At 36.2% G+C, this 23,658-nt stretch overlaps 1 protein-coding gene across 1 annotated transcript; it reads right to left on the bottom strand.

Moving 5' to 3' along the window:
* Positions 1-7,390: 7,390 nt before the first annotated feature.
* On the bottom strand, positions 7,391-22,837 carry LOC308053294 (uncharacterized protein C18orf63; the record flags this gene model as incomplete). The annotated part of the gene is made up of 13 exons (XM_080364151.1): positions 7,391-7,447; positions 9,121-9,234; positions 10,201-11,274; positions 12,346-12,529; positions 13,069-13,154; positions 13,249-13,345; positions 14,639-14,748; positions 16,091-16,167; positions 17,157-17,198; positions 18,412-18,523; positions 19,802-19,858; positions 21,201-21,279; positions 22,704-22,837. 13 exons carry the CDS (start codon positions 22,835-22,837, stop codon positions 7,391-7,393), a joined length of 2,223 nt encoding a protein of 740 aa, XP_080220277.1.
* Positions 22,838-23,658: the final 821 nt, after the last annotated feature.

Here is a 23,658-nt window from a genome sequence, read left to right as displayed (position 1 = left end):
GATGGTGACTCAACCTCTTCCCTGGGCAGCCTGTTCCAACGCCTGACAACCTTTCCATGAAGAAGTTTTTCCTAATATGTTTGGATCATCTGCCCAGGTGACCACCTGGAACCCCAGGCACACCTACAGTGTGCAGACTGTGTGTTGGAACAGGTAGGTCCTGGCACGGAGAAAAGAATAAAGGTTTTACCTTCACTGCTAAGTTGGCATCACCCCAGATTTCATACCACAGTCACACTGCAGCTGCAACTATCAGGGCACTTGGTTAACTGTTGATTTATTTAAACAGTAGTTGATGGTTTAGTAGTATTTAATTAAGCCCATACACCAATAGAGACAGCACAGTTAAAACAAGCTATGCTTTGGTAGCCTGTTCCCTTTGACATAAATGGAGTTTTGTGTCATGGGTTCCGACAAGGCAACTGCAATGGCAAAATGAAGATTATCGCTCACATATGATCCTGTGGCATCTGGTGACAGGGATCACCAGACACTGCTGCTCAATCTGAACTGTCTGTACTAGAACAACGTTTTTTGCATTACACTTACTCTGCATATTTTTTAAACATATGATGAAGCATAGATATATGTATGTTTGTGTCTGTATGTGCACACATGCTTTAACATGCATACATATGCGTATACTTATATATTTACACACCTGTTGGGCTACTCTCACACTGGAACAAAACTGTTCCCGAAAGCGATCATTTTATTCCGGACAAGGAGTTTTATCCTGCAAGAAGATCAGATGTATTAGCTTCCAACACTTTTGAACCTCTCTTTCTGGAGAAAGCTTAAATCCCTTTTACATATTGGGTTTATTTAAGAAATTTGTTGTCACTATTTTGAACAATTTAAAAAAAAAAAAAGTAAGAGACTACGTGTGTTCCTGATGGATTGGGGAGTTCTTTGGGAACAATTTTCACATATTTTCCAGCAAAGTTAGACTGCTTTGTCCCAGATTCTAATGCTACCCTGGGGGGATTAAGCTGTTCAGAGGTTGCATCAAGGGATCTCAGGGAAAACATACTTGCTCATCCTGCCCGCAAATTTTTAGGTGAGAGGTCAAGCTGCTGCTCTGTGCTGTTCATGGGCCAGCAGAGCTCCAGAGTTTTGTGAAGAGACAGAACACTCTATTGTCTCAGGGCTGCACCTAATATTTTTTCTGAACTGGTACAAGAGATGTCACAATTCTTCAGTTCCCAGTTCTCTGTGAAGCTAGGACAAGCATGGTGATGCAAACCAGCATGCTGCCCGAAGTTGTTAAATTGTTGTATTTACTAAATTACATTGTGATATAGTGACATAGTACTTTTAGAGGCCTTAATCTGACTATTTTTAAACTGAAAATGAACCACGGGCTGGTATGTAACCAGCACCAAAGGAACTCAACAGCAAGCTCCGCTGCTGTCATAAGCACCTAGAAAATAATTTATAAGCTTTTAATTTCAGATTTGACAGCGAGTTTGAGTGTATGCCAATTGAAAGTATGTAAGGAGTCCCTCCAGCTTACATCTGTGAAGAACAGGGAGGAAAAGCACACTGTCAACTTATGAAAATATTTCAGAAAAGATCACTCTCTGGAAGTGCATATTTACTAAATAATGTGAACTCATTACAAACACTTCAAGTGCAGCTCTAATACGGTGGCCAAAAAAAGCCTTCTCCAATGTAACTCTGAGTCAACATAGACATAGAACCAGATTATTTAAAAACTGAAAAAAAAGGCTATGAAACATTATAAAACCCAGCACGTGTCAAAGAGCAGGTGATATCTTCTGCCAGTTGACCTCCTTTTGGCTTCTCACATCTGGGGGATTGTTTTAACCTTTTACATTTCCACTTGTTCCACATGTATATACAGGGCATTTAAAAAAGATGGACCCCATTTCAAAGTAGTACCAGATCAAACTGGGTCCATCTTTTTGAAATACCCTGTGATTCCGGGTCTGTTCCTTTAACCCTGAGAACTCAAGTCTGAAGATATCGCACGTGGAGGCTCCAGGAGATCCTGGACGTTGAGGGCTCCTGTGCTTTGACAGCTTCGTGTACGTGCCAGGAGCGAGGAGATCCTGCCCACTTAGTAAGAACTGATCAAAAGGAGAAAGTGAGACGAGCTCTTACAACCCCTCCAGTGAAGACCAAGGCAGCAGCGAAAGTCCCTTCAGCCTCGCCAAAGCCTCCAAAGGCAGCCACAGCACTAACTCTTCCTCCTCCTTAGTGGCATTTCCACCACTGCTCCCGCACCCAGCTCCGTTCCACTCACTAGCAACATCTTACTATACATTTACAAGGAGTGGGTGGGTGGAGTAGAATAACAGTGTCCTTCCCCACAGCACAGACCAGGAAAGTATTTGGCAATTTAGCACAAATGAGTAATTCAGTAGTTTATTTTAAATGGAATAATTGGATCTGCAATAATTACATTTTCTGTATTTTGAGTACTAGAATAGATAACGCAAAATGAGGTAAACATTTTCAAAAGCACGAATAATGCAAAATGACTTCTGTTATAATACAAGGCAAATGCTGGCAACCAGCAGCATTTAAACAGCAACAACAGGAAACAGATCAGCTGAAGTACACATTTATATAGCATTGTATATAGGCAAATGCTCTGCAAGCTTTTCCATATTGTAAGACAAGAAAAAGATCAATTATATATACTCAAACCTTTGAAAGAATAACTAATCAACAGCATTTGAAAAGTACCTTTGCATACCAATTTCCAGACAAAATGTAAATATAATTTTGTTTCTTCCTGAGCATATTGCTCCAATTTTTGTAATATTTGCACTGGTTTGTACTTCTTGTATTACATATGAGAAAATTACATGTTGTTCTTTTCAAGCACTGGCACCATTAAATTAGAGCTATGTTAACAATTGCCATTCAAGAAAAAAACAAAACAAAAGTTGTCATTGTAGTAGGGAAAAATCCTGCTTTGAAAACTGAGGTAAACAAAAATATAGCCGCAGCAATATAAGCCTAAAAAGGTTTTCAGTAAGTGCATAAAATCCATTGTACCAACTTCTTTAGTAAAAAAATTTTGCAAATGTATATCCAAAGCAAGTGTCAAACTACAGTTCTATATTGTTTGAGTTCAGGAGCTAGTGTGACATTTGGTTCTCATTTTCCAGGTAACATAATAATATTCACTTAAAAAAGAGCAATTATGGGGCAAGAATCATATATAAGTATATATCTGTAACTATACCTTCAAGTAGGTCATTGAAGCTAACATTTATGCTAATAAAATTACTCAAAGAGCAGCTATACACATTCTGCATGAACTGCTAAAGAATGGCATTATCTGTTTGTCTTAAAAAAATCTTTTACAGAGTAATTTCATTTCTGAAAATGGAAATTCATTAAAAATCATAACAAGAATTAATGAAGCTTAAATCAAATCCAGCCTTCAGATTATTCCCCTAAGAAAAAAATGTACTGTTTATTTTCTAACCACCTGACTTAACATGGAAAAGTGATTTAGGAATGTTTTACTGATGAAACAAAGAAGCCCAGACATTGTTTATAAGAATTAAATATAATTGTATCATAAAAAGACAGACCTGAAACTTCAAAATAACTTGGAAGAATGATTGTGTAACCAAGTGCTAGGACAGACATAATGTGATTCAAAAACCAAGCAATTAGCCAAATTTTCAAATACATTAGAGGCTTATTAACCTAAACTGTCTGGAGAAGTTGTTGATACATGGGTTCACTTGACTGTATGTCTTTAACCCTCAGTTTTTCATCCAGAAACAGGTACCAAAGATGTGAAATAAAAAGAATAATATTCACAAAGCTCAGAGATCCTCAATTATGTTAATGCCCTCTTGGGAATCCAACGGAGGAAAAAAGTTTAGATCACGAAAGAGACCAAAAGACAACTCAAAATTGTATAGTTAACAGGCAAACATACGTTGCTGTATTTCCACATTCGTATTTGTATTCTGTTTACAAAGTTTGGATTTAGGGCATTCAAGTTAAATGTCTGCATTTTTTACACAGAATGAGAAAGAATTATCTCCTTGATAAACCTATGATACTATGCTCAGCTTTATTCTTCCTCTTCGGTTTTCAATTTTAAAGCCCTCAAAATATTATAATCAGTTGTGGTGCTGGAGGAACTTCAATTGCAGAAATCTGTTCACATGTTCTTAACCAGCTGAGATCAGGCAGCCAAACCACATTCTTAAAGCTACAAAAAAGTAAGAGACAGAATTTTCAGAAACACATACAATTTCCATGCAAATATTTACAAATTTAAGTTAAAACTGTTTATTCACAAAAACAGCTCAAACTATTATATTCATACAATATCTTAAAAGGTGTTATTTTAACCTAATATTTCACATCAAAGAAGCATTTGAAAGATGGCTTTGTTGAAACTGTGGTACCATAGACTTCTAATTAGAAGAGAAATTCCTAAATGTTGGCTTGGGGCAACCCACATTTTAGAAGAAACAGTTCAGTAAATCTCTAGCCCTTCTGTACAAAACTGCTGCTAATTTTTATCTAACTCCAGTTGTGTGGATCCCCTGCTATCACCTTGTGTTCATACAATATCCTTACAGTAGTGGCAGCAATTACGTTCATGTAAAATATTATTACTATATATGATTAATTTGTAGCTTCTCATTTGCTAAATGAAATTTGGCAACTAAAAGCAAAGGTCAGCATCATATGACAACCCATGAGCAAAGCAAGAGGAAGAGCTCTGCAGATGAGTGGAAAAGGCTTGGGAACTTCAGTGCAGCTATTTTGTATATGTCTATTTCAGCACCAATTTTTATAATGATACAAATCCATCTTTGAAATACTTTTTCTGGACTAGTATATACTCTTCTTTGGAAGCTCCGCTATTCTGATTGGTCTTAGAAGCCAACTTCCCTTTCACAGCAGTTTTTTACCTTGAAATTATAGGATGACTTTTGTTAATGAAAGACATAGAGACTTTTGTTTTAATTTGACAGCAGATATAAAATAGCTGAGAAGAATCTACAAACCTCTTTTGAAAACTCTGTAATGATGCAGGTCTTTATTTAAATTGAATAACTATTCTAGTCTGACTCTTGGGATGGTTTTGAGCTCCAGATTTACAGTACTTATGTTTAGCTGTCCACATGTGTTAGATGCCAAACTCCCATTAAACTCAATGGAAATCTAGTAGCCATACCCAACAGGCTCTACAGAGCCCACTCAGCAGCAGATATCCTGCCCCCACCCCACGGGCTGGGCACCTCAGCAGCCTTACATGTTCCACTGGCCCAATCTGCATGGCCTTGAAATAGAATGATGTACCCAGCACAGTCCAGACCCCTAACTATGGGAGCGGGAGGGAGGTATCTCAAACTCATGCTTAATATCTGTATACTGTTTTTATGCTGAAGAAAAACCTGAGTCCTTCCGTAGAGAGTGGAGGACTGTCTACACGTAGGTAAAAACAGAATGAATGAGAATGATTTAGTACTGGAATCACATGTCCAAGTTCTTGAAATGTTAAATACTTCTCTCACGTTGCTTTATTAGCATACCCACTATTTTCACCAGCAAAATAAATAAGAAAATTTGGATTATGCTGTGATTTCCTGGACAACATAAGACTCTGTACAATCTGGCACATTAGTCATAAAAACTGACCCTTTTTGCAAGATAATTGTAAAAAAAATGTTTTTACTGCCATGAATTATAGATCCAAGACCTTCCTGTTGACTACATCATTGAATTCCATTATAAGACCTTCTCACCCATAAATGTTGCTACACAGTAAATTTGAAAACTTAAAAGTAATTCTCAAGTGTTCAAATGAAAACATGCACTCTGAATGCATGTGTAGTAATATATAATAAAGACATTCAGACCAAAGCTTGTCAAGGTCAAAATTGTAGGCACAGATCCAATTGCAGAAGTTATATTAGCTCTAGGGTTTTTTTTAAATCATCAACACCAATGAAGAGCCCATACCAATTGGATTCTTAGAAATCATATTTTACATGTTTTATGGAAGACACTGTTTCCTCTCTAGGACTTAAGCATCACCTACCATGATCAAAGTTCCTGTGGTATCTAACTCATAAAGAAGAAAAAAGTTAGATTTTGTTGTTGTTGTTGTTGAAGAAAAAAAAAATCAAGTTCTGACCATGCTTAGAGACACTATTTCTGTTCTCTGTCCCCAGTGAAAGTCACAGACTTTGGACCTACAGATATCTATGCTGAAGCACTAGAACAGATCACCTCTGCAGAAGGATCGTGCCTGAATTGCCTGGCTGGAAGCAGGAGAGATGAAATGCTAGACCCAGGAACTGCTGAATACTGGAGTACGAAGTTTCCATCCATACAATGGACTTCCTTTAGGGAAAGCAGACAACTGATACATATGTTCACCTGAGGAAATTTATCCACGAAAAGAAAGGAAGGACATAAAGTGCATCTCTGAAACAAAATGCACATCTGGCTACTTGTTATCACTTAGTTGAAGCCAGAAGCCAGATTAAAAGGTGCACTGTTTATATTTTCCTTCTTTATTGCGATGTTTTTTCTATTCGTTAAGTACAATATGCATTTTTTGTGGTGGTGTGTCTGTGTGACCCTCTTGCTTACATCAATATTTTCTTCTGAATACTTCTATTTATCTTTTAAACAGTTAACTGTATAGGCTACTCCTTCCTGCATGTTTAACTACTGATAACTTGTGACAGGCGTTAGGACAATCAAACTGGTGTTTTTCATATGCCATATGTATCCTAAATATTTAAAGGAATATTCAAAGGAAAACCTTGTTCTATCCTGCAACACTATTATCAACAACCACCGACAACATGGGTTGAAATATCTGGTCACAAAACTAAGTTGATTCATTTTGTTTGACAGACCATTTTGTCCTTGAATTAGATTTTAGCACCACAAAAGCTTTTAGCCACCCCATTTCATGTAATGATGTTAAACAATACACACAGCTTCACTTTAATGGTTTACGATTTTAACTTCAGCTCAGATTCAAATGAAACTCAGCAGCACAAAAAACACGTTTATTTTAGTCTGAAAGAAAATGAGCCAATCAAAATACACATTTATGCCAAATTCTGAGTTTTACTAAGTACAAAATGCCTTTGTATTTAATGTTGTTCGCTTCACAAAAAATCAAAGCTTTATTTGCTAGTGTCCAATAAACCCAAGAAATCTTAGCTTCTGCTACCTTCTTATTTTGCTCTAGGAGCCATTTGTTCAGTAAAGTGATTGCTTTGGAAAAAGGCAATACCATTATCATGATGCAAAAGAGTAGAAGTTATTATAAATGTGATACCATTTTAATAAAGAAAAAATATTTTAAATTTGTAATGAACATACCTGGAGTTTTCTTTCAGTATTCCAGAACATCCTAAATAGAAGGCTTACTTCTTTTGGCTTTCTTTAATTTTAAATAACCTTCTTCTTTCTGTGAACAAAAAACAAACAAAAGGCAAAAAATAGTGAAGCAAACAAAGCAGTAATACTAAGCTAACAGCTCAGCTAAAAAGTTATTTCTGAGTGAAATGATTAGTTGAATGATATGAGAAGTAATTTATAGAAGTTTCTGTTTTCCAGCATAAATATAATTTAAAGTATGTTTGTATGTACGATGGGTAAATAATTATAGTCAGAGCCATTTTGAAAATACTCTTTTACATGGTGGCAGCCAGGACTTTCAAAATCAACTGATCACCTTGGGTGTCCAAACATGAGATAATGACAAAGGCTTACTCTTCAGAGAAGTGTTTAGCGGTTAATGATGACATTTGACATGGCAAGTTTATATAGAATCATAGAATCATTTTGGTTGGAAAAGACCTTTAAAATCGAGTTCAACTGTTAACCTGGCGCTGCCTAGTCCACCTCTAAACCATGTCCTTGAGAACCTCATCTATATGTCCTTTAAACACCTCCACGGATGGTGATTCAACCACTTCCCTGGGCAGCCTGTTCCAATGCCTGACAACCCTTGCTGGGAAGAAGTTTTTCCTGAAATCCAATCTAAACCTCCCCTAGTGCAACTTGAGGCCATTTTCTCTTGTCCTATCGCTCGTTACTTGGGAAAAAGAGACAAACACCCACCTCGCTACAAGGCACTTCAGACTGATCATGTGTAATGAGACCTCAAATGGTCACATGGTTGAGGTGAAATATAAAAGGCAAGGGGACCTTTGAAAGGCATATTAAGTGAATGCAACTTTTCCCCCTTCTGGCTTATTTTCTAGAGTTATTGCACAATATTTTCAGTTGGCTATTATCACAAATAATACATACATATCTAAGTAAGAAAATACACTTATACTGAGCAGGAAATTTGGGACCTGTTCTTTCTAATCCACCTAATTTCTAGATAGTAAAAACATTAAGAAAGGGGTTGTAAGGAGAAGGATACAAGATACAGCTGAGTTTTAAAGAACTGAGTTTTAAAGAACTCATATTAATATTTAGAAACAGAAGCGTAGCACAGTGGTACATCAAAGCAATATTTTAAAATAATGAAAAAATATTTTAAAGATTATTTTAAAAGTACACGCTACTATGACAGAGAAGAATCCAGAGAAAAAAATATTAAAACCCCACAAACAGTATTAGGAACCCATATAATCCCTGCTGTTCACCTCTCTACCAAAAGAATAGCAACTGAAATACATTAAATAATTAAGAGAATACACCTTTTAAAAGCCCAGAATGAATTTCAAATAGCCTTTTGGAACTCATTTCTATGGAATGCTGCTGAATTCAAGCACTTAAGATGAGACACTTACAGAGCCAATGAGAATGCCCATAGTCATATTAGAGAGCATAAAACCGCTTTCTGTAGAATTCAAAAATCTGCTTCAGAAAGATGTTTACATTAGTAACATCATTAAACATTTTCATTTTAGTAGTATCTTTTGCAGGAGACAAATATTTTAAATGCACACTTGAAGTAACAGTAACATAACCAATGGTTCATTTTATCCAGAGTGGTCTCAATAAGATTTCTTGGTTTCCTCGCTTTAACTGGAACATGCTAAAATGAAAAAAGCTTTCCTTCTTATCTCTTCATTCAGGTCCTTGTAGACTGGATTAAGGGGTGTACATGTACGGGTTTTTTACCTGTCTTTTTCTGGCACCACCTTTCTTTACAGATAATACCAGGTTGCTCTCTTTGATTGAGGAAGCTGGTTTTGAGGTCAATGTTCCACATTTCACACCATTCCCTGTAATCATCTTAAAGTACAGAAATTTATATATTCATTAGCCAAAAAACCCCAGTATCATTCTATTTGTTAAAATTATCTACTTTGCAAAAGGTGCCCTCATAACACAAAGTTGAAACAACCTACCAAATTACCTTTTTTTAGGTGAAAAAAACAATAAGCACAATAGATTTCATCCATGTGCCAAATCTCTGGGATAGCATCCTCATGAAAATTCCACTGAAACCAGCTCAGCTGTTCATTTTATTGAAATGCAGACAGAATCATAGAAAATTTAGGTGGCAAAGTACCTCTACAGGTCATCTAATCATAATTTTTCCTCAAAACACAGCAAAGTTGGATCACATTGATCTGGGCCCCATCCAATTAAGTTTTGAGAATTTGAGAGGAGAACAACTCTACAACCTCTCTATGCAACTTCTTCCAGTACTTAACAACTCTCACTGAAGTTTTTTTTTCCTTATGCCCAGCAGCAATTTCTCCTTTTGCAACTTGTGCTTTCAGTGAAATTGTAATTATAATTAAACTTGTATTTGTCAAAGTTCCATATTTGTCTAACAGCACAATACCTTACATACACTGCAGTCAGCACTACCCAACTGATGAGGTTTGAGATTCCTTCCAGGAGCTGTTCATTAATGTGGTATCATATGAAGACAGGCCAAACACCAAAAAGTTCACCATGTGAATTTCAACTCACCCATATATTGATAACTGTCTTAAAGGAATGAAAACTAATCATTTCATCTTAAAACTCCCAAATTAAAAAGAAGTGAGTATCTCAGACAACACAGTAGATCACATTCCCTGTCAGAAAAAAAAGCAGCAGTGGCTGCAAGCATTAATTTATCTGGTAGAAATTTTAGAAAACGGTATTTAGAATTATGGCAGAACATGATTAAAGTCATGCTCTTTATTGTTTAACATTACCAAATTTGTGAGAAGCAGTGAGAATAAGCCCTGTTATTCACCGTACCTGTTCAAAGCTAGATTTGGAATGATGACTAGTTGTCTTAGCACTACAGTCTTTAGAATGGCAGGCTGCTTTATTTCCTTCATTTTTGGCGATGCACATTGTATCATCTAAGACAGAGTCATGAATATTTAACTCTGCTCCTCCATTTGATCTCTTTGTTTGTTGCTGTGATAAACCAAAGCCTGTCATTTTGTTGTCTGATTTACAAATTTGCAAAGGTACTTTCTTTGACTGGTGGTGTTTCTCAAGAACTTGCATGGTATTTTGACTTGTGGACTTTTTCCCTCTTCTTGTACTGGAAGCAGGAGATGCACATGTATTCAAACTCAGATTGATGTTTGATTTCTGAAGCACTGACCCAACATTCTTAAGAAAGGAAGGAGAATTTGCCTTTTTGTGATTGACTTCACTTGAATTCCCACCTGAAGCTGAGTTATCAGAAAGATGAGAATTAGTCGTTTGTCCACCAGACTCTGTTTTCCATTGAAATATAGGTATACCATGTTTTGCATGTGTTTTCGCATTTATTACCTGAAATATGCTGCTATGAGCAGGATTTTTGACTGACATATTTTGAACTGGCTTGTAAACCTGGAATATGCTGGATTTGCACACACTCAGCATAGAAGAGGAAACACCCATATTTTTAACTGGTGAATGCCTTTCAGCTTTTTCTCTTTTCTTCCCATCCACTTGATTTGAGGTCTTCCCATTCATTTGCAACAACTTTCCTTTGAAAATTGGTATAATTTTGCTGACTTTTTTGGGTGGGAGTTCAAAGGTTGAATTTACAGGCATTCCTAAAGACTTCGCAACTGGTAACTCTGGTACTCCTGGTATTTGCCTGTTATTCGTTGATTTCCCTGTTGCTTCGATGCTAACCTCTTCTGTACCCTTACGGCTACGCAAAAAAGCGTGTGTTTCTGGCTCTTTGATCAAATGCTCCATCCAGTGGCTGTTTTCCATACTGCATGATGAAGAATTAGGCAAAGTCTGTTTTCTTGGAGGAGTCTCTGTTAGAGATACTACACAAACCATCTCACCAGCCAGTTTCATATGCTTAGATTTTATTTCCTGCAATACAACAAGAGTTGATAAATTGAATGAACTGGATTAAAATATCTGATAGTTTCACCTAATGCATCAGTATATTATATCTACCTAATACACATCACAATATACAACCATACATTTTCCTGTTCTGAATTAGAATTAACTATATTTTTAAACAATATTTTGTTGGCACTATACATGAAGATTTGTTTCCTCCTCCTCCTAGTTCTTTGCTTATAAACTGTCCTGGAATATCATATTTCTCAGAAGGAAAGACTTAAATGACTGTCATTATCTTGGTTTAGTGTTTTCCAACTGGGTAATGTCTACCCCTTTTGAAGGAGTCTGCAGAGAGTTTGACTAACAGGGCTCCTTGTCTCTTAAGACTTCTAAGGGCATCTGTATTATGAGCGAAAGGCAGTTTGAACGTCTATAAAAAACAGAGATGACAAACAGGAGCCATTCTAGCTTTGATCACTGAAGAGACATAAACAGGAACTGCTTTCTGAAAGGGGATTATAGTATTTTACAATCTCTGCAACTTCTGTCACTATTCTTTGCTCAGAATTAATTACTTCATTTTTTCTTTCACACACTACTACCAAAGAAATTTGATTCTCAGCCTTTGTCACAACCTCAAATTAAAGGAGTTTTGATTGCCTGCCTCCTTTCCATCACCAGCCATGGAGTAAATCTTGCAGCTTGAGTGCTCTTAAATGTGTAATTCCACAGAACTTTTTACTTTTTAAAATTAAATTGTAACAATAATAACAGTTGTCATTATTATTATTTTTATTATGGAAGAAGTGTGAGAAAGTGTAACTGTAAAATACGGTCTACAGAACTGCAAATATTGACAGCAACTAATTAACACTAAGTCAAATTTTTTAATGTATTTGTGATGTGAATCACACAACAATGGCAAATAGCAATATAGTATTTAATTACACATTTAATTTAAAGTTAAATGATTGATAGTTGTTTGTCATGAAAAGCATAGTTTTATACTCTTACTGCGTTCTGAATGTGATAAAGACTACTTCATATCATGAAGAAAGTACATGTCATGAAACTGTTTACAAAAATCCTTACACGCACCAGAGCCCTGGAGAGTTCCTGTGTAGCATAAAGTGCTTTACTTGTCATTTTTACTGGAAATCCACATAGATGTGAAAGATTCTGCTTCATGTCAGAAAGAAAAGAGTTCAACACACTCTCTGAATCTGTTCTAGGGAAATACTGCACCGGCTGACTTCGAATGCAACTTAAAGGGTACCTGAATAAGTGTTCAGGGATACATAGAAAGTTTCTTTACATTTCCAGAATTATGAATCATCTTCATTGAGAAGAAAGTAGGAACATGTCTAAAGCTTTTTCAAAAAGGTGAACAAATGCACTTGCTTAAGGGACTGAAGCTTACAAAGTTACAGGACTTCGACATGATTATACCATACTAATCTACCAGAGTAAAGTTCACTCAATATAAGTAATCCTTGGTCCAGTGTTTCCTAGCAGGAAAAATATCTTTAAAACAGATATTTGTTGGCCATATTTTTACAGAAATTTAATTATTCCTTTTACATCACCAGTTAGAATGGCATTAACATATTTACAGAAGCTGTGAAGCAAACTGATCTATCTGACTTATTATTATTCAATACTAGGACAAAGAGACTTGACTAAATATTTTGTTCCAATTTGCCTAGTGAAACAATTCTCCACTAACTTCTATGAAATTATAGAAAAATAAAATGGGGCACATTCAAAAATGAAGTGTAGTAGAGGAAACACAACAAAAACGTTCCGAAAGGATACGTAAAGAACCTTTCCCCTATTGGTTTGAAGTAAACACTGAAGTATATTTTTTTCTCTTCAAAATCTTCTGGAAGAATATATCCATACTTTAAAAAAACCACAAACTTGTATTACAAATACAAACTCAATAGGTATACAACAGGGTAGGGAAAAAAGAAAGCAATGAATATTGTTTCTTACCAAATTCTTCCAGTGCATCTGAAATTCTGCATATGAACGGAAAGGAGATTCTGGAGGAATTATGTGGCTGATGTTTATGATCTGACCCATTTTCATGCTGTGCATAGGTAAAGAATGCTTAGACAGGGTGTCATAAAACTCAGCTGAAAACATACCAGACTTTTGCAAAAAAAAAGTCTTATTTTTGGCATTCAAACTATTTACAGACTATTTTTGTGTTTTCTAGATTAATACCCTTAGCTTATAAGTTTATGAGAGAACAATAGCAATATTTCCTGAAGTATGGAAAATAACTTGGCATCTACAAGTCTAACTTCTCTTGTCTGTAATACGCACTACCAGTGAATGTAGAACAAGAATAAATGTATCATTACTTCTCATATTTTTATGATGAAAATCATAGATGAAAATAGAGATAGTTTGTGGCTGTCCTGGTTTTGTTAAAAACAAGTTTCTCTTTCAGTGAATTTTGCCTGTCAGCTAAAGCCTTCATATTAACTGCATTTTCCTGGAGAACCAGACACATGTTTTGGTAAAACCTAGCAATGGAATGCAAAGTTATTGATAAGCATGGATGGACATCTCGCGAGAGGGGCGACGAGAAACAACTGACCAACTGTGTATAACATTCCATTCACGTGAATACTTCATATAAAATGGGAGATCACGAGGATCTCGGCCCTTTTTTTCCTTTTTCCCTATGGCCGACATTAGGAGAGGACCTTGCTAGTTGTCCCTGCGAACTAAGGCCTAGTGACAGACTGAATCCAGCTCTGGTTGGCTGTGGAGTCTAATCCAGGACTTTGGGTGCCGGCTCTGCAGTTGCTGAGACTTTCAAGATCGGTTTTGTATATTTTGTATTATTTTCTCTATTCTTATTAGTAGCATTAGTAAAACACCTTTAATTTTTTCAACTCTCTTCTCTCTGTTCTTCTTTTCCTCCCAATCGCCTGTCCTTAGTGGAAAGGGGGGAAAGGGAGGGGCAAAAGGGGGAAGTGGGGGGGGAAGAGGGGGTTAACAATACATCTGCCAGGGTTTTATTGTTACTCCGCAATCTTAACCCTCGACAGTGGCAAAGGTGGAATTTTTTTTTTTTTAATTGACACTTTCTGCTAAAACTATATCTGAGAAAAAGTAATGCTCTTGCATATGACAGAAGTAGCAGAGTGAATACTAAAATTGAAATATTTAAATGTGCAATTTATGATGCACTGATTTTTTTTTCTCATTTTCCGTAACATTGAGATCATAAAAGTAAAAAAGAAAGATTCCTGAATGTAAACCAAATTGTAAAACAGAAGTGTTCTTATCACTAACATAAAATTCACAGTTTGTATGGCAAACATTCCAGGAAATGTTTGGTTCTGCTGAAATGTAAACAGACTCCTACCTTGGCAAAATATAGCACCAGTTACTTAATATGGAATGCTGGTGAATAACAGTATTTTCATTGCTGTCAAACAGTTTTAAGGTGTTTGCTGAAATATCAAAATCCTCCAGCTTAAAACAGAAAAAAAAAATATTTGCAAATACTTCCACAGCAGTACAACATCAAAATATTCAAAAATAATTGTGTATCACAGTATACTGAAGCTTATACATTATTATTCTTTTATCAGCTTTCACAGACTGATTATTTCAGAATATATTCCCACTTCCAAAACTTAAGTACAAGTTTCAAAAGTTATTAGTAAAATGAGAGTACAAAAGGAACTTCTCAAACTAAGAACTGTCTCACTTTCATGTATATTTTTTGAAGTTCAAATTAGAAACCCACGTTTGACAGTCCAGTAGCTGTGTATGCCACCTTGCCTAATCAAATGCAAAGATCTAAGCAACAGAATTAACAGGACATACAGTTTCACACTGTGAGAAGTCAAAAAGCCCCCCACATTTTCACATATTTGACTGTAGGGGCCAATCAAACACTGAGATTTGAGAAACACTTCCTCTCTTTATGGTCTACCAGGGCTTGCACTTATTTACTGACAAGAAAATCTAGCCATTTGTGGTTTAGGAAAGTATTAAAATGATCAAACTGATAATGAAGCCACATCATGACAGCTTCCATCACTGCTTTGTGTCATTTTGGAAATTGATTCCTACTTTTTTTTCTCATTTAATGTTTAAGCTTTAATGTTTTCACTGTCCAACTAGGTCACAGAAGAAATCCTATTCTTCTGTTCTAACAAAGAAGAGTTTGGATCAGAAATACTTACTTCGGAAGAAATCAGCCAGCCTAACATATATATATGTTGAATATATATATTCAACAAAGGTGACACGGCTGTCAGAAAGGATGGTAATTTTTCAACCTCAACCATCATTTCTTAATAAATTTATTAATTATACTTAAAAGCAAAATAGTTCAGACTGCTGCAGTATTTTAGAAGCTGCATAGAAAATGAAGCAGATTCCAGAATAATTACATACACGGACTTCAAACACAGCGCTGACAACTTACTTGTAGATTCACTTTTAAGATGCTGCTCAAAACTATCTATGTATTACAGTGAGCGAGTGAATGGCTTCTAGAAAACACTGCTAGAAGAAAATCTAGAATCATAAAGACAGTTCACTACTATATTCTGTTAGCATTTTGAAAGGTCTCTTAATTAGTCTAGAATCTCAATTTTACAATGCTTGCTAGAATGCATCAATATAGATAGAACACGGATGTTATGCACTTATAAAAGATGCAGATTGTCAATAAGTAAGATTACTATCTTAATACAATCAGAAATAAGTGCTTCTATCCTCATCAGGCTAATTGCAAGTCACCTAACAGAAAATAAGATAAAAATCAGTAAGACAAATACAAGCATACAAAATCGTTTTATACCTCAGCGGGTGGCAACCGAATCGAGCAAGGCTCCACACTGATGCAAAGCTGTCTCTCTGATACATTGAGATCTACAACTAAAAAAAAAACAAGGCACAAAGCCTTGTTTTTAACCACAGTTCACCTGTTAGAAAGCTAACCCAAATGTTTATTTAAAGTAATTGTTAGTCAAAATGCTGCATTTGAAAATCAAAAGGCTAGACTACCTCAGCATGAAAATTGAAGTTAATTGCATTTTAACTATGAAAATTTAAAATAATAATGAATTACTATCCATTCGGTACACTTTCCTAGGAACACATGGCTGTCCATGCAGCTGGATGCTTGATACTCATATCCTAGATACACAAACACCCATTTTCAAACCAAATAGAGTTATTATAACCATCAGCTGTACTGAGTCATCTGACCCAGTATTATGCACCCAGAACTGGTCAATAGGAAAGACTATATGTACAAGATAAGCATATATTGACACATCCCCAGAACATCCACTCAGCTCTGAGCAAGATGTAGCACAGGGACTGAATGGATTATGTTCCTCAACATATGTCCCTGTCACAAATTTAGCCTTCGATATCCCCAAATGTAATCTTTAACTTTCATGCTAGATTAAAAAATTACTTTGTAATTTTTGCAATAGCTAAGCAGCATGCTTTGTGACTTAACTTTTGTGAACAGCAAACACAGTTCATACAGGAGAGTAACTTTAGCTCTTTTTCCTATTTATTATTATAGAACTTTCACATCAGTTGCAAGACTCATAATTTGAGGCAAGTGCATTTAATTGTAATAATTGTAACTTTAAAATGGTGAATTTCAATCTATGGGTGTAGATTAATAGTAGAAAAAATATCTTTTTTGTAGGTAATTTTTCAAACATGCAGTTGAGCTGACAACTATTATGTAAAGAGCATTATCCGCCACCAAGTATACTTTGACAGAGATTATTTCAGAATGAAAACCGAAAATACATTGTGTTGGTAATATCAACGTCATGGCAGTATGAAAGCACATAACTATGCATTGCTCTCACAAGTTTACCATGAACAGAATTTATACTTACCAACAGCATTTTGCCTTCCTGAATGAGACAAAAAATCTTTTCCTTAAAGAAAATAGATAGACATTATTTTCTAAACCATATGCCTAAGGTCTTTGTGCAAAATAAAGAGAAATCACACAGTTTCATTTGTGTGTGTCTTTAATGCTGAAGGTTTTTTCCTTTTACGGAGAGAAAAATTCCTCTATCAATTACCTTTGCGCTGATTCATTAACGTCTTATATAAAAAAGATACATAAAAGTATATTGGTGGACAGTAATTTATACATCATTCGTTCCCCCCAGTAAGGAATTTATACACAAAACTATGATTAATTGACTAACAGTTAACAAATTTCTCAGGTTCAAAAGCAAGTCTGTATCATATTACTACATATTTTGCCAACTGTCATGAGTTTTGTCCAGCTTTAGCAACATATATGATGAAACAAGCTGCACGTACCAAGGTCACATTGCTGTTAGTCAATACCTTTCACTGAACCCAGTTTTATATCAATCATCTAGCCCTCTACTTCTAGCTCCTATTCCTGAAAAAGTTCATTTCATTCAGAGAGCTATATATTTTGAAGATAATTAAAACAAGGTACTGCTAATATTGTGGCTGGAAATAAGATAACAACATACACATTTTTCTCAATGTATATTTGGAATGATCTATACCACTGTTCTGCCTAATAGGAACATTAGCTGAAACACATCTGTTTTTTCATACTTTGGTAATTCACATACATCCTACACAGGAGTTAGCAAAGGGATGTCAGACAAAGGAACTGCCATGTAAAAAGACAAAGCTTAGTAGAAGAAGATAGTCTGAAAGAAAAACATTTCTGCATTAGAAAAGCATGTAAACCATGTGCAAAATAACACCAATGAAAGCATGAATCTGAAAAATGGGCCAAATTTTTAGAAGACATTTGCAGCCCAGTGGTATTTGGTTTGGAAATTGTTCATCTTATATGTTGCATTCAGTGGACATAATTATTTCACCTATTACAAACATGAGGAGGAAGATGAAAAAGTGAATGATATGTTAATTCAGATTGTTAACTTGGATCACTGCACTTGGACAAAGGAACAATAAAAATGCAATCAAAGAAAAAAATCATAGGATGAAAGAACAATTGAATATAATGAATGAAATGAAATGGAAATGAATGATGGAAATGAAATAATTATGGAAATTAAATTACTGAAAATGATGCAACAATAAAGAACAGAAAGCTAAATGCTTGATCCCTGATCCAGGTGAGTCAAATACCTTGCACCAAGAGATGACCAGCCTTGTTCCACCTGGGAGCTAGTCTGGCTGTAAGTGTGTAGGAGAGACAGCTTTGGAGAATGGCTGGACTAACTGATTGTGGTGCTTCCAGCTAATCACATCAGTGAAAAAAAGAACAATACATTATTAATAACTTAACACATTTTTTAAAGGCTTCAATCAAAACTTAATCAAAGATACTGCTACTGCATCTTGGAGCCAAATCCTAGTATATGTTACACATCTTTACTTTTCATCTACTTAGATGCAAGAGGAAGTTAGCACAATATTTGATGTACGCATTTAGATTTCATGCGTCCTCGAAGTAAGGTGCACTACAATTCATTTAATGTTTTCACAGGGCTGAAAACAGACGTGGAGAAAAGATTAATTGAACTATTTGGAGTACTTTACTAGATGTGCATCTCTGTCCAGACAATAGGCACAACATCCAAAATTTATATATACTAACTCTACTGTCAAGCTCCAGATCAGACACATTTTCTTCCGATCACAAGAAAAATAAATAAATGTAGCTTTGTTCACCCAGTAGTACTACTTACCTGACTGCTTACCTGTCCTGCATAGCTTTCTATTGACAGTCAACATTAGTCAAGAAAAATAAACTAATTACAATGAATTTAAAAGAGTTAACTAATACACCTCCAAGAGAATGTTTCGAACAAGATCCTGCAAGGATCTGCTTGCAGCTCATGGTTATTAAATATACTTCATACTACTAATCTGCTGGTGTTGGAAAATCTAGTGATGGCAGTTCAGTTACACATATCAACATAAAGCAGTTTTGTAAGGTAAGCATATCTGAACAGTGTACGTCTTAATAAACCAGGTATGCATTTACATTTCTTAGAATAAAGATAAAATACACCCAACTGCATAATGGTTTAAAAATGTGTTAGGCTCATGGGTTCAGCTTCTCTTTGATTTTAGTTTTTTTCTCTGAGATGGTCCTATACGGGCTGGATAAATGCAAAATGTGAATGGGAAGACAGTTCAGTTGTCTGAGCACCCCCATTTATGGAATCCATAGGGCACACACAGAGGGGGTGACACCAGCAGGGGAGCTGCTGATCTTTGGCCCAAAGGGCAGGTCTGTCCTTGCCTCCAGGTCAAACCTCAACACCCCTAAAAAGCATCAGAGACATGTAGTGAAATTGCTTAGGAACTTCTTAAAACTTTTGACAGACAAAGTATTCTTACCATACTCAGATTCATAAGAGACACTTTGTCTATGGGACAGACTTTTTTACCCTGGAACTTGGCTTCTGTAGTGCAAAGTGCATGCTCTATGTAAAATACTCATCTCTGGCAACAGCAATTGCAGAGAAGTATAACAATCTTCAGAACTGCGAAATCTTTCAGCACTTACAGTAGCTCCTTGTCTCTCTATGTAGGCTTGACATATTCCTGATTTGTAAAATGGTATCTAAAAATAAATTTAAAAAAAAAAAAAATCAAGTGTCTGAAATTAAGGCGTGTTTTAGTAAATAATAAATTAAATTTTGGTCCATCAGTGACTTTGCCTAAGAAAAACACGCTGAAGAACAGTTAAAGCAGACACTATATTTTAAAGGAGAATAACTAAAATTAGTTCAGGCATTTGTCATAGTGTAATTTCACTTCCAGCTGAAGATACATTAACAAGCAAGCAAAAGACTGCCCAAAACAGAATTGCAGAGCTCTGCCCCTGCTGCTCCCATTGTGAACTGGGTGGCATCTTACCAATTAAGTTCATTCTGCTCCACCAAAGTTTCACCATCTGAAAAGGTTACTTCATCAAAAGAGTAGAAGATATAAGTTGTCATCTACATTACTAATGCACAAAAATAAAAGTTGGCTTTAAACGATATAATTTTACTTATCCTTGATCCTCAAACAAAACATGTCTTAGAGAAACATACACGTGATGGACACACTTGATACTTAGCCATACCTTGGTTCAAGCTGACCAAGAAGCAACAGGCCTCATGTCCTGAGAACCCCCTGGCTCATGTGTAATACAAGGGAGTGAAGGTGTCTTAAATTTTGAAGGGTGGTTTCAAAATCCAAAAGTGCAAGATAACCAAAGCACAGAACAGCATATGAGAGCTAAAATGAAGACATCTATCTTGTCTACACTATTGACTAGCAGCTGAATACTTCACCCAATAAATATCAGCAGCAGGATGGGTCCAGTTTGAGCTCTCCCTGACAGGCAGTTGGACCACACACCAGGTGACGCTCCCCTCGAGTAGGGACGACTCTCAAGGTTCACAATTTCTTACTAAGAGGTCATTCCTTACCCAAGGTGGAGAGCTCCCTTACCCACAACAGATCCTCGGTAAGTGACTGACAGATGCTGAATATTACAAAATATTACTAATTGATGTGGCTACCCAGATATTATAAACATTGTATGGATAATTCCATTAGACATGAATGGTTGACCAAGTCTGAGATGGATATTGGATCCAGCCACACCTAGGCTCCAAAAAGGAGTTTGGAAAGCAAGGGAGTGAACTCTGAAGCTCATGACCTAGTGGGAGGGTCCTCTTTATTCTTTGTACCTCCGGTCTCTGTGTGAGTCATTATAACTCAATTTTCCTTTATACATGTCTGCTGTGCAGTAATTAATATGATGAACCTTGCCATCGAACTTATTGAACTCTGTCAAATTATTATTTTACCTCAAGAAAATATATTGCTGTTTCTTTCTTTTGAGTGAGGTACATTCTGCTCATCCGCAATGGTATGTAATTGCATATACTTATTTACACAGTGATACTGACCGCCATTACAACTGAAATTTGATTTAGTGTTCCAATAACAGGTGCAGAAAGGACATCTTGATACAGGAATAGTAACTGTCTATAAAAAAAAAAAAAAAAAAAAAAAAGGTTAGAAAAGAATTAAAAAATAATTTTCCATATCTGGTTTCCTCAGCTTAAATTTATTTTCTTCACCTTCTGCAAACATAATACATTCAATTTTCAGTTTCAAGTGGTTCAGTATAATATATCAAACCAGTCCAAGTTACTTGCTTTTAACCCACCCTCAGTGGCCTAGGGCAAAGACTACAGGCCTTTGGCACATGAACAGAACTCTCCAGAAGTGCTACTTTGGCAGTATTTCTCATTTCTTACATGTCCTATTAAAGGGAATGACATAATTCTCAAGAAACACTAAGGACTGTACTTATGCTTTCCAAGTACACTTTTTGCTGAGATTTAACCTACATAGAATCATTTTGGTTGGAAAAGACCTTTAAGATCATTGAGTCCAACTGTTAACCTAACTCCATCAAGTCAACCTCTAAACCATATCCTTAAGAACCTCATCCACGTGTCTTTTAAACACCTCCAGGGATTGTGACTCAACCACTTCCTTGAGCAGCCTGCTCCAGTGCCTGACAACCCTTTCCATGAAGAAGTTGGTCCTAATACCCAATCTAAACCTCCCCTGGTGCAACCTGAGGCCATTTCCTCTTGTCCTATCACTTGTCACCTGGGAGAAGAGACCAACACCCTTCATGCTACAACCTCCTTTCCAGTAATTGCAGACAGCGATAAGGTCTCCCCTCAGCCTCTTTTTCTCCAGGCCAAACAGCCCCAGTTCACTCAGCCGCTCCTCATTAGACTTGTGCTCCAGGACCCCCTCCAGCTTCGTTGCCCTTCTCTGCACTTTCTCCAGCACCTCAGTGTCTTTCTTGTAGTGAGAGGCCCAAAACTGAACACAGGATTCAAGGTGGGGCCTCACCAATGCCAAGTACAGAGGGACAGTCACATCCCTCATCCTGCTGGCCACACTAGTTCTGACACAAGCCAGGACATTATTTGCTTTCTTGGCCACCTGGCCACACTGCTATAAAACAACACAAGCGCTCAAAAGATGTACCTAAAGCATTCCAACTTTGCAGGTGAACACAGATTAATTTTAACTGTTTATTAATTTGAAGTAGGTGGCCTTGTTAGTTTCAGCAGATGACATTTAAAACATAATAGAAATGTGTTTATTTTGTTTCCCAATAGCCAGCAAGACTCCCTAAAAAAACAAACCCAACCAACCAACCAAACAAAAAAACCAACCAACCAAACAAAAACAAAAAAAAACAACCAACCAAACAAAAAAAAACCACAAAACCCCTACCCTTATTTTGAACAATTTTATACTGTTTGCTGCTGCTGATAACGATTTTGCTGATTTTATTACAGTTAATTCTAGTACTGCTAATAAAATCTTCGAATAATAGCCACCAACAGCTTCTGAAAATAATAACCCTCAGAACTCTTTACCTGCAAATCTTTATTTGTGTACTCCTTGTCTCAGCTTCTGGTATCCGAGAATTTAGTGTTACTGTAGTGGCACAGAGTTTTTGTAACTCTGGCAGACTGACAAAGAAAAGAGACTGGTGCCTGGTGTCATTCATGTTATACTGTTGCCCCAAAGTGCCACCTGGATCTTAAAAAGAAAAATTTAAATTAACTTTTGTATGGCAGATATTTGTTTACAGAACTTTAGTATATGGTATCAGGTAAATGAATAATCTTCTGATTAAGATTAGGTAAGCAATATAACATAAACTGGTCAACTAAAACAGATAGATCTATACTTTTGCTATAATAATGCATAATAATGCATTATACTTGAAAAAATAATTATTTACAAGAGTCCAAATACTCAGAGTAAAGAAAAGGACAAAAGCATCCTTTCCATCTTTTTTTTAATCTAGATTGAGGCTGGAGCCTATCTGGGATGCAAGAGCTGAGGAATCACTCTGCAACGTTGGTTCCCTCCTGTCTGGCAGGAAGTTTAATTCCCAGGAGCTCAACAGCTATGTCCTCACTAAATCATACAAAAACCATGGCTGGCCTGTTGGAGAGAATGAAAGCCACAGAAACATGGAGGCACGCTAGAAATCTTTTCCTTTTTCTCCACACCAGGCTCTCTAGTGCTACAGGGAACTTGCATGCTCCCTGCTTAAATCTGTCTCTCTTCTCAAGTGGCAGGTGAACACTGTATTCCAACCTATGCAGAACTGAGTACAGTCTTACACCAGACTGAAAGCTGTACTAATCCAGAACTGCATTCAGCTATATAATTAATAATGAACAATTTGTTCTCCCATTCTTGTTCTGAAAGGAGAAATAAATGAAGAGCAACATTTTGTCTTGGAGGGAATTTTTAATAGGTATACTCTTACATATTTATCAAAAGATGAGAGAAAAACATCTGGCACAGGGAGCGGAA

Source organism: Nesoenas mayeri (genome assembly GCF_963082525.1).
Source record: "Nesoenas mayeri genome assembly, chromosome: 2".
Lineage (NCBI taxonomy): Eukaryota > Metazoa > Chordata > Aves > Columbiformes > Columbidae > Nesoenas > Nesoenas mayeri.
This window is presented reverse-complemented; position numbering and strand designations above follow the sequence as displayed.